Source organism: Epargyreus clarus, unplaced genomic scaffold, assembly GCF_041222505.1.
Source record: "Epargyreus clarus isolate Ecla_fem2 unplaced genomic scaffold, WU_Ecla_fem_2.2 ptg000019l, whole genome shotgun sequence".
Taxonomy (NCBI): domain Eukaryota; kingdom Metazoa; phylum Arthropoda; class Insecta; order Lepidoptera; family Hesperiidae; genus Epargyreus; species Epargyreus clarus.
In genome coordinates this window covers 9,988,852-10,002,500 of record NW_027332227.1, presented here as the reverse complement: position 1 = coordinate 10,002,500, position 13,649 = coordinate 9,988,852, and the positions used below count along the sequence as shown (strand labels likewise).

The window sequence follows — 13,649 nt, the reverse complement described above, 5'->3', positions numbered from 1 at the left end:
GTATTTTACATGTGGTTACGGTACCTATTTAATGTATCGTTTTAAATATAAAAAATGAAACGTTTATTAATTTTCAAAGTATTTTAATTGTCTTAAGTTTGGAAATATTGACTTTGTTAAGAATTTATTCGTTAGTTTCTTTAAAATACCCTGAGTTAATTTGCTTTTGTTTAAAACATTCAAATATAATTTTGTTAATTAAGATCATATTTAAATGAGGCCAGACCAGCATTCATAAACGGCGCTATAATAAAATAGGGTATCACTCCTAATAAAATACGTTTTTATATTTCAAATTCAGAACATTAATCTTAAGAATATTGTTTTAGAAGTTCGTTGTCATGAAAATGTTTAACATTGTTTTAAATTATGAGGACGTCTAGAGAGCGACGCAAAGTCAGCCAGCGGCCGGCCCTCGACCTTTCTTCGAGAAATTATGTTACGTTGCCTACTTTTCTATCTTATTTTATTTATCTATATTTCGAATAGAACTCATTATCGTTAGTTTTCTTAGTCTAGTTCGTGAATCAAACGGTATGTTGAAATGAATTGTCTTTCAAACTAAAGTCATTTTACCTGCAAAGATTATGTTGACGATCGCTATTGTTATCATGACAATGTCTATTGCCCGTTATTAATAAGCAATCTAACCAATGTTAAGCAATGTCTATTGCCCCTCTTAATAAGCAATCTATCCAATGTTTTGCATACTAAAGATTGACATTTGACAATTTGTTCATTTTAAACATTGTCACATTTTGGTCTTTGGCAGGTAAAAAAATATTTTTTATTATTATAGATTTCATTATTTTATTTTCAAGATGATGTAATATTTTAACCTATTGTAAAACTTCACCTAGGGTTATCCATTAACAAAATAAACTTGTCATTAAAATGAACAATAAATTAATTCTGATACGTATTGTAAAATTGTAGAGATTGTCACGAAATGACTCATAGCTTGAACCTTGATCTTTGAAAGCCAAATCCAGTGTTGAAGTCGTTAAACACATTAAAACTCGTCTTAGATATAGTTATTTATTGCTCTTGTCTTGGAAAAATATCAATTTTTAACTTAATTGGTTCTATTTCGAATATTTGGTACATATTTTATAATTCGATGCCAACTAAATTTAATTTGACATCCGTTTTCCACATTTCGTTCTGCTATACGAACGGTTGAGGTACCTACAATGACTTGCTATTTTATTGATTTTAGTCTATTACCGTCGAATTGATATATTTTATTATGTGTAGGGTACTTACGAGCGTTTTTTCAATGAATTTAGCCGATTCTATGTTAACTTGTACCTAGGGAGAAAATTCTGAACCGTTTTATTTATTACTTTTCAGCAGCAAGTATGGAGGTGGGGAAAAAGAAGAAAGTCAAGAAAAGGACAGGCTATTTATCGAACATGAGCGTGTCTCAGTTGATGGTGCAGAGGGAAAGGCCTCTTCATGTGAGTTATGTGTTTATATAAAATTATAGAGTTACTATTATATTACGTACGCGACTTTATAGTCATGCTTAGATGACTAAGACATTAAAGAGTTTTATGAAAATAAAGAAATCAATAAAATGGATTCAAAGCTAGATAATTTGCACTTTTGCACTATGAGCTTACAAATGACACATGTATTTGTTTTATTCTTAACGTAATTCGTTTTTATATCATTTGCTTTTTACAATTCCAGTCGCAGTCGCACGAATTGGAGGTTAAGCGGACGGCTTCGCCAGGTACATTAGCGCAACGTGCTGGGAACATGCAGCCGGGCCTGCCCGGGTACCCGGCTCTACAACAAAACATGCATACAAGTGTAATAACTCAGGAGACCGAGATCAAGCAGGAAACACAAATACAAAGAAGCTCGCATTACCTCACAGTTAACAGCGGCTGGATAACGCACCACCAGGAGCACTTAGAAGCCGTTCAAAAACAGAATCAGACACCAACAGGCCACTTGCATCCCTCCTTAAATGTTGGTATGCCAGTATTGGGTACTAATGGGCAAATAATTGGTGTGAATACGAGCTACAATATGCAGGCAAAAAATCTTATGGGTGTAACACCACAATCTTTAATGGAACATGAGCATAAGGATGATAAGAGAGACATTCAGGCAGCTACTCAGTCCATGAAAACGTTGAAAGATGATGCAGCTTTCTGCGGTATAAATCAAGCTTTAACTCCAGAAGTCATGCAAAAAATAAATGAACAGCAGCAACTATTTATACAGCAAAATCAGAAACAGATCGATGTTATGAAAGGTTTCAAGACACAACTGACAGATACCGTGAATCTTAATAAGAGTCAGGTACAAAATCAGTTCGTTCAGCAAGGCCAGCTGATGATACAAAATGGGTCGGTAGTAAAAGCAAATTCGGCAAAAACACCTCCATGGCAAGTGAAGCGGAACGATTCCAACACCTTAACAAGTCCTAGTCCAAAACCTCAAAAACAAGACAACACTGATTATGAGGACACAAGAATCAGTGTAGAGGAAGCATCAGCTGTGTTTAATTCTTATCCAAATAACGATCCTTCCATGTGTTCTCGAGTGCCGCCCTTACCACAGCATTATAATATAATGGGCCAGCAGTGGCCGGCGATTGAGCAAAACAAGAAAAAAACTAAATCTCACAGTAAAAGCTCCAAAAAGAAGGCCAGTCCCACAGAAAATAAAGTTATGTTATATGGCAACAATGGTATTAAATATATGCAAGATCCTAAAAACAAAAACTCTGACGAAGTTTTGTGTAATAATGTACCGTCGTTTATGGAGGATCCCAGCGGATATTTGGCACAACAAACTGCTTTATTGAACAATACTATATCCCGACAAGTAGGTATAAATTCTTCTTATGAAGGTCATCAGTATGAGAGTTCTAGTAGCTCGTATTGTGTGCAGAATCAAAATGAAAAGCAATTGAAAAATATTAATAAAACATCTGAAGCGGTCAATGTTTATAGGAGTAATGTAGTGCCAAATTCGTCACCTTCGCCAAACAACACACCAGACAGCAGTTTAATACCAGATAAAAGTATGGAATCCGCCTCACGATGTTGTAAGGGTTGCAACGTTTCTTATAAGGGACATTGCAGTGATTTTTCACATAACCAAAATAGAACTAAATATATGAAGCAGGGCGTATACGGATTGGAATTAGACGGCAATCCGAGTACTTCAAGTCCTAAACATGGTTTCGACGATAACCCTGTTACATCGTCTACATACATCGAACGCAATATAATGATGAATGACAACTGCGGACCTATTCAAGCGGGCATCGTCAGTACTAGCAACGTGTCACCCACAGAGACCTTACAACCGCCGGAACCCTCGCCCACCTTGTCGAATAGTTCTCGGAACACCGACACGCCGCATAGTAGCGGAAGTAACAATTCCCAAATGCAAAACAATTGTACATTCCCTATGCCGAGTCCAGCGTATTCTAATCCTGGATCCTGTCGAGATAGCCTCAATAGCAATCCGTCTACTCCAAACAGCAGTCAACCTTACCCTTACAACTCACCAGGGCCTCCTACCAGTCAAGCCATGCCTGGCACCCAGATGTTGCATTTCATATCAAACCATAATCTTAACAAGAATCTTATAGAAGTAGAAAACATATCAATAGTCGGAATGAAGCCTGGCTCGCAAAATCTTCAAGACATGTTTCGATTAGAATCTAAGAAACGGATGGAAAACGCTATGCCGGGTTATTGCCCTCCGCCACATATGGGGGGTGGACCCGCGCATTCATTAATACAAGCATGTTACGTGCAAACCTTCGTAACGACTATGGCGAGTGGGTTTTCCGTCACAAGGGACACAGTCACGTCAGTATTAGCTGGTAAAGCTAACACTGCAACCACTTCTATCAATGCCTCCCAAGCCAATTTCATTAGACCACCGCCACCTCCCAGTATTAATTTGGCGACGACTTACGCCATACCGAACAATCAGCCTGACCCGTTTATAAACTCCGTCAACTTGCCGACGAGCTACCCGCTCCATATAGCTGGCACGACTGCTCAGAGTATGATATCTAAATCGCCTCTAGAGATGGTGCAGAATGTTATTAGCAGTATGTCTTTGAAACCAGAAACAAGCAATACTCAGTCTACGGTGTTATCACAAATGGGAAGGAGGAGTTCTCCTGGTCAAATTGTTATTTCTTCAACTGGTCAAATACTCGTGTCGAGCAACCAAATGCCTCCGCCGCCGCCTAAAAATACTACTACCATGTCAGTATTAGGTTCAAATGCTGTAACTAACGTAACTACGTCCGTAACACAAGTCGTACCGGCAGCTACTCACATCCAGCCGCTTGTAAATCAGCCTACTGTCGTCGTTAATACATTACCAGCTCCATTTGTACTGCAGCAGTCGATGATACCAGTAGACGGGCAAGTTATGCAACAGAACCAAGTTATTCCGCAATTAGTTACGGGAGGCATCGTTTCTGGACAGGCTGGGTCCGAAACAACGAGGCAGATTGAGGTCAAAAATGGTCAAAATTTCGTACAAGGGGTAGCTATGCTCTCACCGGAGAGCTTAAAGAAAAGAAGTAAGAAAAAGAAGAACCAAGCGGCAAATATTACTAATGTTTTACAAATTACAGCACCGCAACAAAATCCAAATAATATAATGGTGCATCATTCTTCACCGCAACATAATTCTAGTCCACAATTTTCTCCAAGAGGCTTTCAGTTGTCGCCTACCAATAATATATCGCCGACACCGATGTTGCAGGCTTTGACCATCATGCCCGGTAAGTCTGGCACGCCGGCGCACATCGTTATGAACGGACAAGGAAATTCCAGCAACTTTGGATCTCAACAAATCATCGCAAATACGTCACCATCACAGCAGATAAATCTGCTACAACCTGTAAATTTAATCAACAATGCCAATAACGTTATGTCGAATTTCCCTGCTTTCCAACAGTTCATAGTTCCAAATCTTAGCGGGATGGTCATGACCGCCGATGGAACGGCCATTATTCAGGACAATTCAACCGGAATGCCAATGCAACTGCAAATACAAACAGTTAACGGACAGAATGTCTTAACCCCTGTACAAAACTCTGGCGTTTTTACCGCAGGCGGAAACAGTGGAGTTGTAATCAGGGCTCAGAACCAACAAGGCAAAATAATTCAGTCACCGCACAGTCCGGGGGCACAGTTTTTGTCGCCGAATAGCCAAGTCATGATGAACAGTCCGAATTTCAACGGACAGCTGAGTCCCCTTTTGGCAAACTTGAGTCCGACAAACGTCACTTTCAATACGAGTCCTCATCAGGTCCGACCCGGGAACGTCCAAGCGCAGGAGTTCATCCAGACGAATCAGATGGGACAAACGTTGATGGTGCCCCTATCTCCGAAACAGGCGTCAATGGCTTCCGCGAATAACAACCGAAACTCGACGTTCGTGCAGCAAAACACGACAATAGTGCAGCAACAGACGACGTTAGTATCGAACTCGCACAACGCTCAGCTGCCGGCCATGGCGGCGAACCTTCAAGGCAACTCGCGACTGGGCGGGGAGTCTAACGTGATCCTGGCGCAGAAGATGGCCACACAGAAGGGTCGGAGCTTCGTTCAGGAGGCCGGCCCGGCGGACGGGAAGGAGAGGCGAGTATTCGGGCGAGCGGGGAGCGAGAGCGAGACGAAGGAGGAGTACGGAAAGTTCGCGGGGGTGACGGGCGCGGCGGACGGGCGACACTCGGTGTCGACGCAGACGCGCAAGTCGCCGGGCGCGGCGGGCAGCCCGCCCGACACCACGACGCACAGCCCGCTGGGCGCGCTCGACGCGGAGCCGCGCTGCCTCTCCACGCAGGGGAACTACGCCGACACCACCACGGAGTCGCCCGAGCCCGACAACAGCTCCTCGGTGAGTTATGCCGCGAGTAGCGTACTTTATTTTTGCATTAGAACAGCAATGTATATAGTATATTCTAGTTCGAAGTTTGTTGTAAGCAAGAGTAGGAGAAGTTAGTGGTTAGAAGTAGCAATGCATCAATGAGTCGATGTCAGGCAGGACTCCAATACTTCCAATGTATCGTACCTAATGCCGTCTAAAACAGGTCCCACACAACGCAACATAAGTGTCTTATTACAACAATCATTTGGACAAAATTTAAAAACAAAAGTAACATTTTTTTATTTAGTTCAAAATTATAACGGAGTAATGTTTATTTTCAAAGAAAACGTTAATATATAATAAATTTCAGGCAATGGTTCAATGTGTGTCGAGCAGCGAGCAAGACATGGCGGAATCCAGAGAACGCGCTTGGCCGCCGCCGCGGAACGAAACCGACACTGAAACACAGAGTAAGATCATATTTTGTCACTTATAAAACTATTTATTTTTTTACTAGCTGACCCGGCATCTTTGTACGGCCTCAGAATCTATTTATGAAATATATTTCATATATACTCACCTTTTTAACTTTCTCTGGACTTCCACAAATTATTCAAAACTTAAAATTAGCCAAATAGCCGTTCTCGAGTTTTGGCGAGACTAACGAACAGCAATTGATTTTTGTATATATAGATTATATTATATATTTAATACAATTTAATTATTTTTTTAAGTAAAGATATATTTGTATTCAAAATTTATTTAAAAGTATTTGTTAACAATGTTTCAGGCCTCATATCAAACATGCAACTAATGCGATCGAATCGTATACATAACACAGTGGAATCGACAGAGATACAGTATAATCAAAGTATGGCTTCTTCTGCAGTAAATAACCAGCACAATGTCATGCCAATGACTTCCAACTACTATGAGCGATCACAAGGCTTTAAGAGGAAGAACGACTTTGGTGATAGTTCCACTTATAGGGCCGACAAGATTATGCGAACCAACTACAACATGGTTCATGGTGCACCGAAAGATACGGAATACGATAATATGAGTATTTCCTCCCAGGAGAAACAACATCTTAGACATTATCCGCCTTCGGGCACTAGTTCGAACACTCCTACCACACATAAAGTGTTCGATAGACATAATAGTATGGCTTCCGGAGACGGTAAGTAGCCAGTAAAGCTATACCCATATGTAACGCTTCAAACCTTTTGCTGCCTAATATAACTTTCAATGCAGTTTCGATGTGGGGACGCTATTCATCAGCTTATGTGTTGACATATCTAATATATTATACACTTTCAGTTTTATTCCTTCAAACTACGGCAATCGGATGTAATAAATGTATCTCACGACATTAAATATTGAACTATGTTACTTTATTCATTTATAAAATGGATTATTCTAGTTTTATTTACTTTTGTTAATATCTTTTCAATTGGTTCTATAATCGAATCCGGCTTTTAATAATAATATTTTGAATTAAATGAATAAAGAAAAATATTGACTCTGTCTTTCTAAGTTGTACATAACTATGAGAACACAGAATTTCTATACTATCTACTAATACTTCCAGAACCATTTCACGCTTCAGTCACAGCTAACAAAATTCAAAATTTATCAAAATGTTGTGTCTTGTATTGGTTTTGGATTCGTTTTAGCGACCACACAAAATTGTTTGTCTTTTATGTAAAATTGACCGCTGAATAAAGTGAAACTGACGTGTATTGTGGTATATTTCAGCTTCCTCATAATGCGATATTATTGCTCATTGGTTTTCTTTTGGTTGGGTTAATACAAGATACAGCTGTTAATAAAGGGTGTACTGGAAACTAATCAGAACATGACAATCAGAACATGATAATCAGAACACTCCGGCTTTCTGTCGCTTTCCATTGCACCACACTCGAAGTAACAAATTGGCTCTCGAATTGGGATTCCATTACTAACGCATCATCTGTAAAGACATCACCATTTCATCCGTCCATCATTGTAAGTACGGCACATTCTCATATTACTGTTACTTCCTTCTTGGGTGTTGGGAAAAAGTGCACTGTTTTATTGTATAACGCACAGAAATATTAAAATACCTTACTCTTTTTTATATTTATTAGGACGCGTAAGGAACTATTGCAAGTTGCATTTTTTCCTGATTACCTATTTGTGTGCTATCGATCGTAAACAAAATGATTTTGTTTCCATTCGTAATAAATGTTTGTATGTATCCTACATTTCAATAGCCAAGATAAATGTACGTAATTTATAATTACTGACTTTACTATGTAATTCAGTTTTCTGTTTACTTAAATGTCGTTGGGCTTGAAATGTTTTCTTAGCACCAAATTTTATATCACACTGCAATGGTGTATAAATAAATGTGTATTCATTTTGCATTTATGCAAACGTTTTAAATGTGTTAAGACATGAAATTAATTCTTTAGAATTGAACTATTATGGGAAGATATTGTTGTAAAAAATAGTTGTAAAATAAAAGAAATTGAATCTCGATTCATCGGTGTTGGGGTGGCGGAGATGCGATAGGCGAGCGGTCGAATTAAATGGTTTTCTACCCTTAGTACGAGTTTTATCTATTTTAGTGAATCTATGATTCTAATAGGGTTGTTACATTTTTACAAAGCTCCTCTAGCGATTTGTTTGTGAATTAATAATTTGACCATGCTTGTTATTAATATATTGGTGTATTTAATTTTTGCCTATTTGATTTGAAATTTAAATTTGATAATCATCTTCCAAATCGAAATTAGGAGTTCGGTGGGCAAAAAGGGATAGATTGCTTATTACTAACGGATGTAAATGCTTCGATCGTCGTTAACTCACTATGGGCACTGCTGGGTACAGGCCAGGGCATCACGTAAGTGAGAGGCGATTAGATGTTAGTTTATCGCGCTAGCAAACTACGTCTTGGTAGACTTTACATATGTTTAGTTCGGTTCGATCGTTAACCCGCAAACTCGCACTAAGGGTACCGATGGTCGTTAGATTGCAAGAGCCCGGAGCGGGCGGGGGCGGCGCCGGCGGCGGGCGCTGCGGGCGGCGCGGGCGCGGCGGGCGGGCGGCAGTTCGCGGCGGGCGAGCTGGTGTGGGGCCCGGCGGCGGGCTTCGCGTCGTGGCCGGGCAAGCTGCTGGCGCGCGGCGCGGACGGCCGCTGGAGCGTGCGCTGGTTCGGCGCCGAGCGCGGCGCGGGCCGCGTGGACGCCGCGCGCCTGCTCACGCTCAGCGAGGGGCTCGAGGCGCACCACGCCGCGCGCACCAAGCACAGGAAGTGAGCGCCCGGGACCGCTCGCTCCAACCGAGCGCGTACACGTCTCGCGTTAACCTCGTATAGTCCGCGCCGAGCTGCTACTCCGCTCCGAATATAGAAACGAGTCGCGTCGAGCAGCAAATTGTAGATATTAGCGGGACGAAGAGAGCACGGGACCCTTCCCGGCACCCGTCCGCTACCCGCTCTCGCTCACGGTTACATACCTGCGATAGTATGCCCTTATATTGCTACGGAATATATGCTTGTATTTGGGCGCAACAACTTCAGTTTGGCGCGGACTATAACATGGTTACAGTTTCAGACAGCGTTTACGTTCTCGCTGAGTACAAACGAATAAGTACAAAAAGAGTACGTAAATAATTTATTCGAGTGTATTAACACTTGCCACGAATTGTCGACTCTCCGCTGTGTGTTTGACGCGAACAAAAGATTATGCGTATGTATTCGTGCGCGGTGTTTAGATTATGATCACTATTCGGCTAGTTATTTGACCGAATATCTCGCGATAATTTAAATGGAGAATTCGATTCACAGCAAACAAATTGCCACATTGTCTAACTAACTTGTCAAACATTCTTTATGAATATGACTGATAAATAATTATTTATTATGTATATCCCTTTATATTAACTTAACTTAGATAGCGTGCTATTCACTGTTACAAATATCTTTATAATATATACCAATTCATAAAAGAAATAAAGACAAAAACATTAGGTGACAGGTAAACTTTATAATTTTAATTTTTTTTTCGTTTCATCTATAACAAAAAATAAACTGTTAACAAATATTTATGGCGAGTATTATACACCGGAATAAATTGTTTACATACTTGTATTCGTGCCTATTCGTCTGTACTCGACGAGTTACACGCTCTCTGAAGGTTCACTATTCGCATGCGATGCGATAACCTCGCACACGCCGCGTCACTTTTCATAGCGAGACGTTACGTTTACCTCAGTTGGAGTGAGATGGATATTTGACCATAATCAATGTAATTGTTCCCAATTTGCGCCTGCGTTTACATGCAATTTTGCATTTAATCCTATATGTTTGTATTTTTTCAATCATAGATTAAATATATAATTGTTGTAAAAAATGTTTTAATATACTTTGTAAAATTGTAAAACTGATGTAAATTCAGACGTAAACATGTACCTCAATATTTTGATGAAAATCTAAACACCTTATAAGGCGTTAGAATATAAATAAAAATGAAAAATCTTGTATTCCTACGTAATAATTTTATGTAAAATTAACCCAACCAAAAGATCATTAAGTATCCAATGTTGAGCAATAAAGTGATGTACAAAAGGCGCTTTATTTTTTGTTAACGTTTTATTTTATTTTTTGTTTATTTAGGAGCAGAAAAATGAACACCCTCCTTGAAAATGCTATACAGGAGGCGATGGCCGAGCTCGACAAGACGAGCGAGGGGAGCGGGGGCGGGGTGCCCGACAGCGGCCCGGAGCCCGAGCTCGAGGACATCAGCGACACGCCCAAGAGAAGCAAGAAGCTCGATAAGCTGAGGAGCAAGGACAAGCATCACAAGAAACACCCGGCCAAACTCGACGGCAATCGCCTGCGCAGCTCGCGATGACATCTAACATCGACGTCGAATTGGAAATTGCTTCTGAAACGAATGTCGACAGAATTTTATTTCCAGGATTTCACTAAGCTATAGAATAAGCGTTCTATACCTCTCCTTCTATTTTGATGACATATGAGACTGGGTGCTAGGATTGGAGTCAGAAAATCACAAATATATGTTAGTTATATCGAAACATACAATTTATGCGTACGTTCATAATTCCATTATACAGATTTAAAGTACATACTTTAAATCTTTCACATTTAGGATATTCAATTTTTATGAAAGGTATGCGATGTTGTGGAGAATTTTATGTAGGATAATTGTGTTAAAAGTTTATAAAATTACAATAATTGTAGTATACGGGTTTCCAAATCCTAAACGTCGATTGTGTCAGCCATTCCTTTTCTATGTATTTATTGAGCTGTGTGTTGTATTGAGACAATACGAGTTTAATATAGAAGCAGACATTTTAAATTATCAAAATTCCTTTTGTGTCACGTTCCTATGTCTTGGAGAAAAAAGTTATTTCCATTTACATATAATAAAATATAATTATTATTTCGCAGCAGATTATGGTTTTACAATATAGATAAATAATATAGATAGTGTTTTAGATGTAGTAACTGTGATTGAATCACTGTTGTTTCATATTAATTTATTAGTTTATACATTATTATATTATATGTGGAGTAGATTTCTCTCGTTATCAAAATAAATTAGGGGTACGTAGCACAAACTTTGGAACATAAATTTGCTACATGCACAGAACAAAATAATTAACAAATAAATACTGATGGAAAATTTTATTTGCGTTAGTTTTTAAGCCCTATTCCAAGGGTTTGTATAATAGCCGATTGACTTTAAAAGTTTGTGCTACGCCCATATAAATCACACTTTTCATCGATGTATTGTACAATTTAGTAAACTGTATATTAATAAGAAATTTTGCTATATATCATGTACATTTTTACGTTTTGTTAGAAAGTAATATCATGGTTTCTAGTCAAAATATTGAGCATATTAAAGCGTAGATTTTATGGACGAGGTAATTGACAATAACACTGGCCTGGCGAACTCCAACCGGACGTAATCGATAAGTACAGTATTTGCACGTTATTATGTTTTATTTTCGACATCACACGCGCGATTGTTGTTTGTTTGAGTTATTTTTGTAGTATTTTGTCAATATTTTATTTAACGAATAGTTTAGGTTGCTATCTCTTTTGCATAATCTCTGTTCAGGGTGGATACATCGATCAGATTTTAATTTCGTTCGAACACAAATCTTAATATCACACTTAAGTCTAAGGCCTATTAACATTTTTCGTACATTGTTAGTTTCCATGACAAAAACTATTGAGTAAGGCCAGAAAAGTCAGAGAATCATCGAACAAAAGTGAATAATAATTGTGATAAATATGTTTATAGATAAATTCAGAGAAGACTTCTGAGATTGGTGTTTATACGTTTATACCGTAAGCTGATATTATAGCTGTCGTTACTACCGCGATCATCATTTCCTGTTCTAACGTTAAATTAAGATTCTCACTGTAAGTGTCGCTTAATTGATAAGTTTATGATTTATGGTACAAGGGAGATTATTTTCTAAACATTTCTAAAATGCTTTTTATCACATTCAAATATAGTAGATAATAAAAAGTTTTTCTAAAAATTCTAGGTAGAATGTTAACTATAGGACACGTCATGAATAACAATTTAATAGGAAATTTGTTACGGGAAGTCATTGTTAGTAAATATTATCAATGTGTAAATTACTTTATGTGATCTTTGGATATGTCCGATAAATTATATATCAAGGATTTATCATAGCTTACTGTTTTTATATTATTCTATTTTAACCTTAGGGATCCCAATTAATTTGTCCTAAATGATGGATGTCTCCAGATATCAACATAATATTAAATGTTAAATGGATATTGTTTATTAAATAAATAATCGGATAGCACTTCCCTGTGAGACGGTATTATGTACATAATCTAAATGTAGTTATGTATAGTATTTTATTTCGATGAAATTAATGTTTTATAGACTAATATACAATATAAGATTATTTATTTGTTTTGCTGTGTACATATTTTTTTCAATAAAATGTACCTGTTTTAATTAACTGTCCATTATTTACCGTGTTCACTTTTCCTCTTAAGCAATTTTAAGTTGTTCATTCATCAGATATCTAATAACAGCAGTGTTAGGCGCTGCTGTGTTCCGTTTTGAAAGGTGTGGTAAGGGTAGGTAAGACATACCTACTTTTCCGAGGCGTCCCAGTTTAGTCCTCAGGGGTAGCGGCGCGTCTGTGGCCGACCTCAGGTAGGGATATCTAATCCTATCTGGGGTTGATTACAGATGTCCATGGGTGGCAGTAGCCACTTACCATCAGGTGGACTGCATGCTCGTCTGCTACTTCTATATAATAAAAAAAAAAGTAATTTCTTATCTGAAGTAGTTATAACCAATGATGTTAATTTTCCTCGCGGTTAATTATACTTGCAGGCACGTCGTCTTGGCACTCATGGCTAGTCTCTTAAAGCCAAAAGTTTATAATGAGCCCGAATAAATATTTTAAATAAAAATATTACAAAAGCATTAAGTCACGTGCCAGAATATAATTAACATGGTATAGTCCGTGTAAAACTGCTAGTCCGCTCTTAATATATAAAAATGAATCGCGTCACCTTAGCAAATTGTATGACTACACCGCTCGCAACAACGTCAGAGCGGACTAGCAGTTTGGCACGGACTATACACTGTAGGATAACTGAAAACAACTCCATCTCTGTAAGTAAGCATTGTTTAAAAGGGTATCCTTAAAGCTGGCAAGTCACGCATTGTTGTGCTACAGCTAAATATCGATAGAGGTCGTCACAATAC

General features: G+C 38.6%; 1 protein-coding gene across 5 annotated transcripts in view; it reads left to right on the top strand.

The window, feature by feature from the left end:
* LOC140750141 (uncharacterized) overlaps positions 1–12,884 on the top strand; it is a 58,280-nt gene extending 45,396 nt beyond the window's left edge. The window contains exons 4-9 of one of the 5 annotated variants that reach the window (XR_012103170.1): positions 1,354–1,460; positions 1,696–5,898; positions 6,239–6,338; positions 6,659–7,048; positions 7,627–7,875; positions 8,884–8,974. Coding sequence is in view for 4 of the 5 variants with exons in the window: in XM_073083527.1 (XP_072939628.1) it covers positions 1,354–1,460; positions 1,696–5,898; positions 6,239–6,338; positions 6,659–7,048; positions 8,884–9,166; positions 10,529–10,766 (5,321 nt within the window). In the remaining variant the exon portion in view is untranslated. The other 4 variants (XM_073083528.1, XM_073083527.1, XM_073083529.1 and 1 more) reach the window with 4 other exon arrangements.
* Positions 12,885–13,649: the final 765 nt, after the last annotated feature.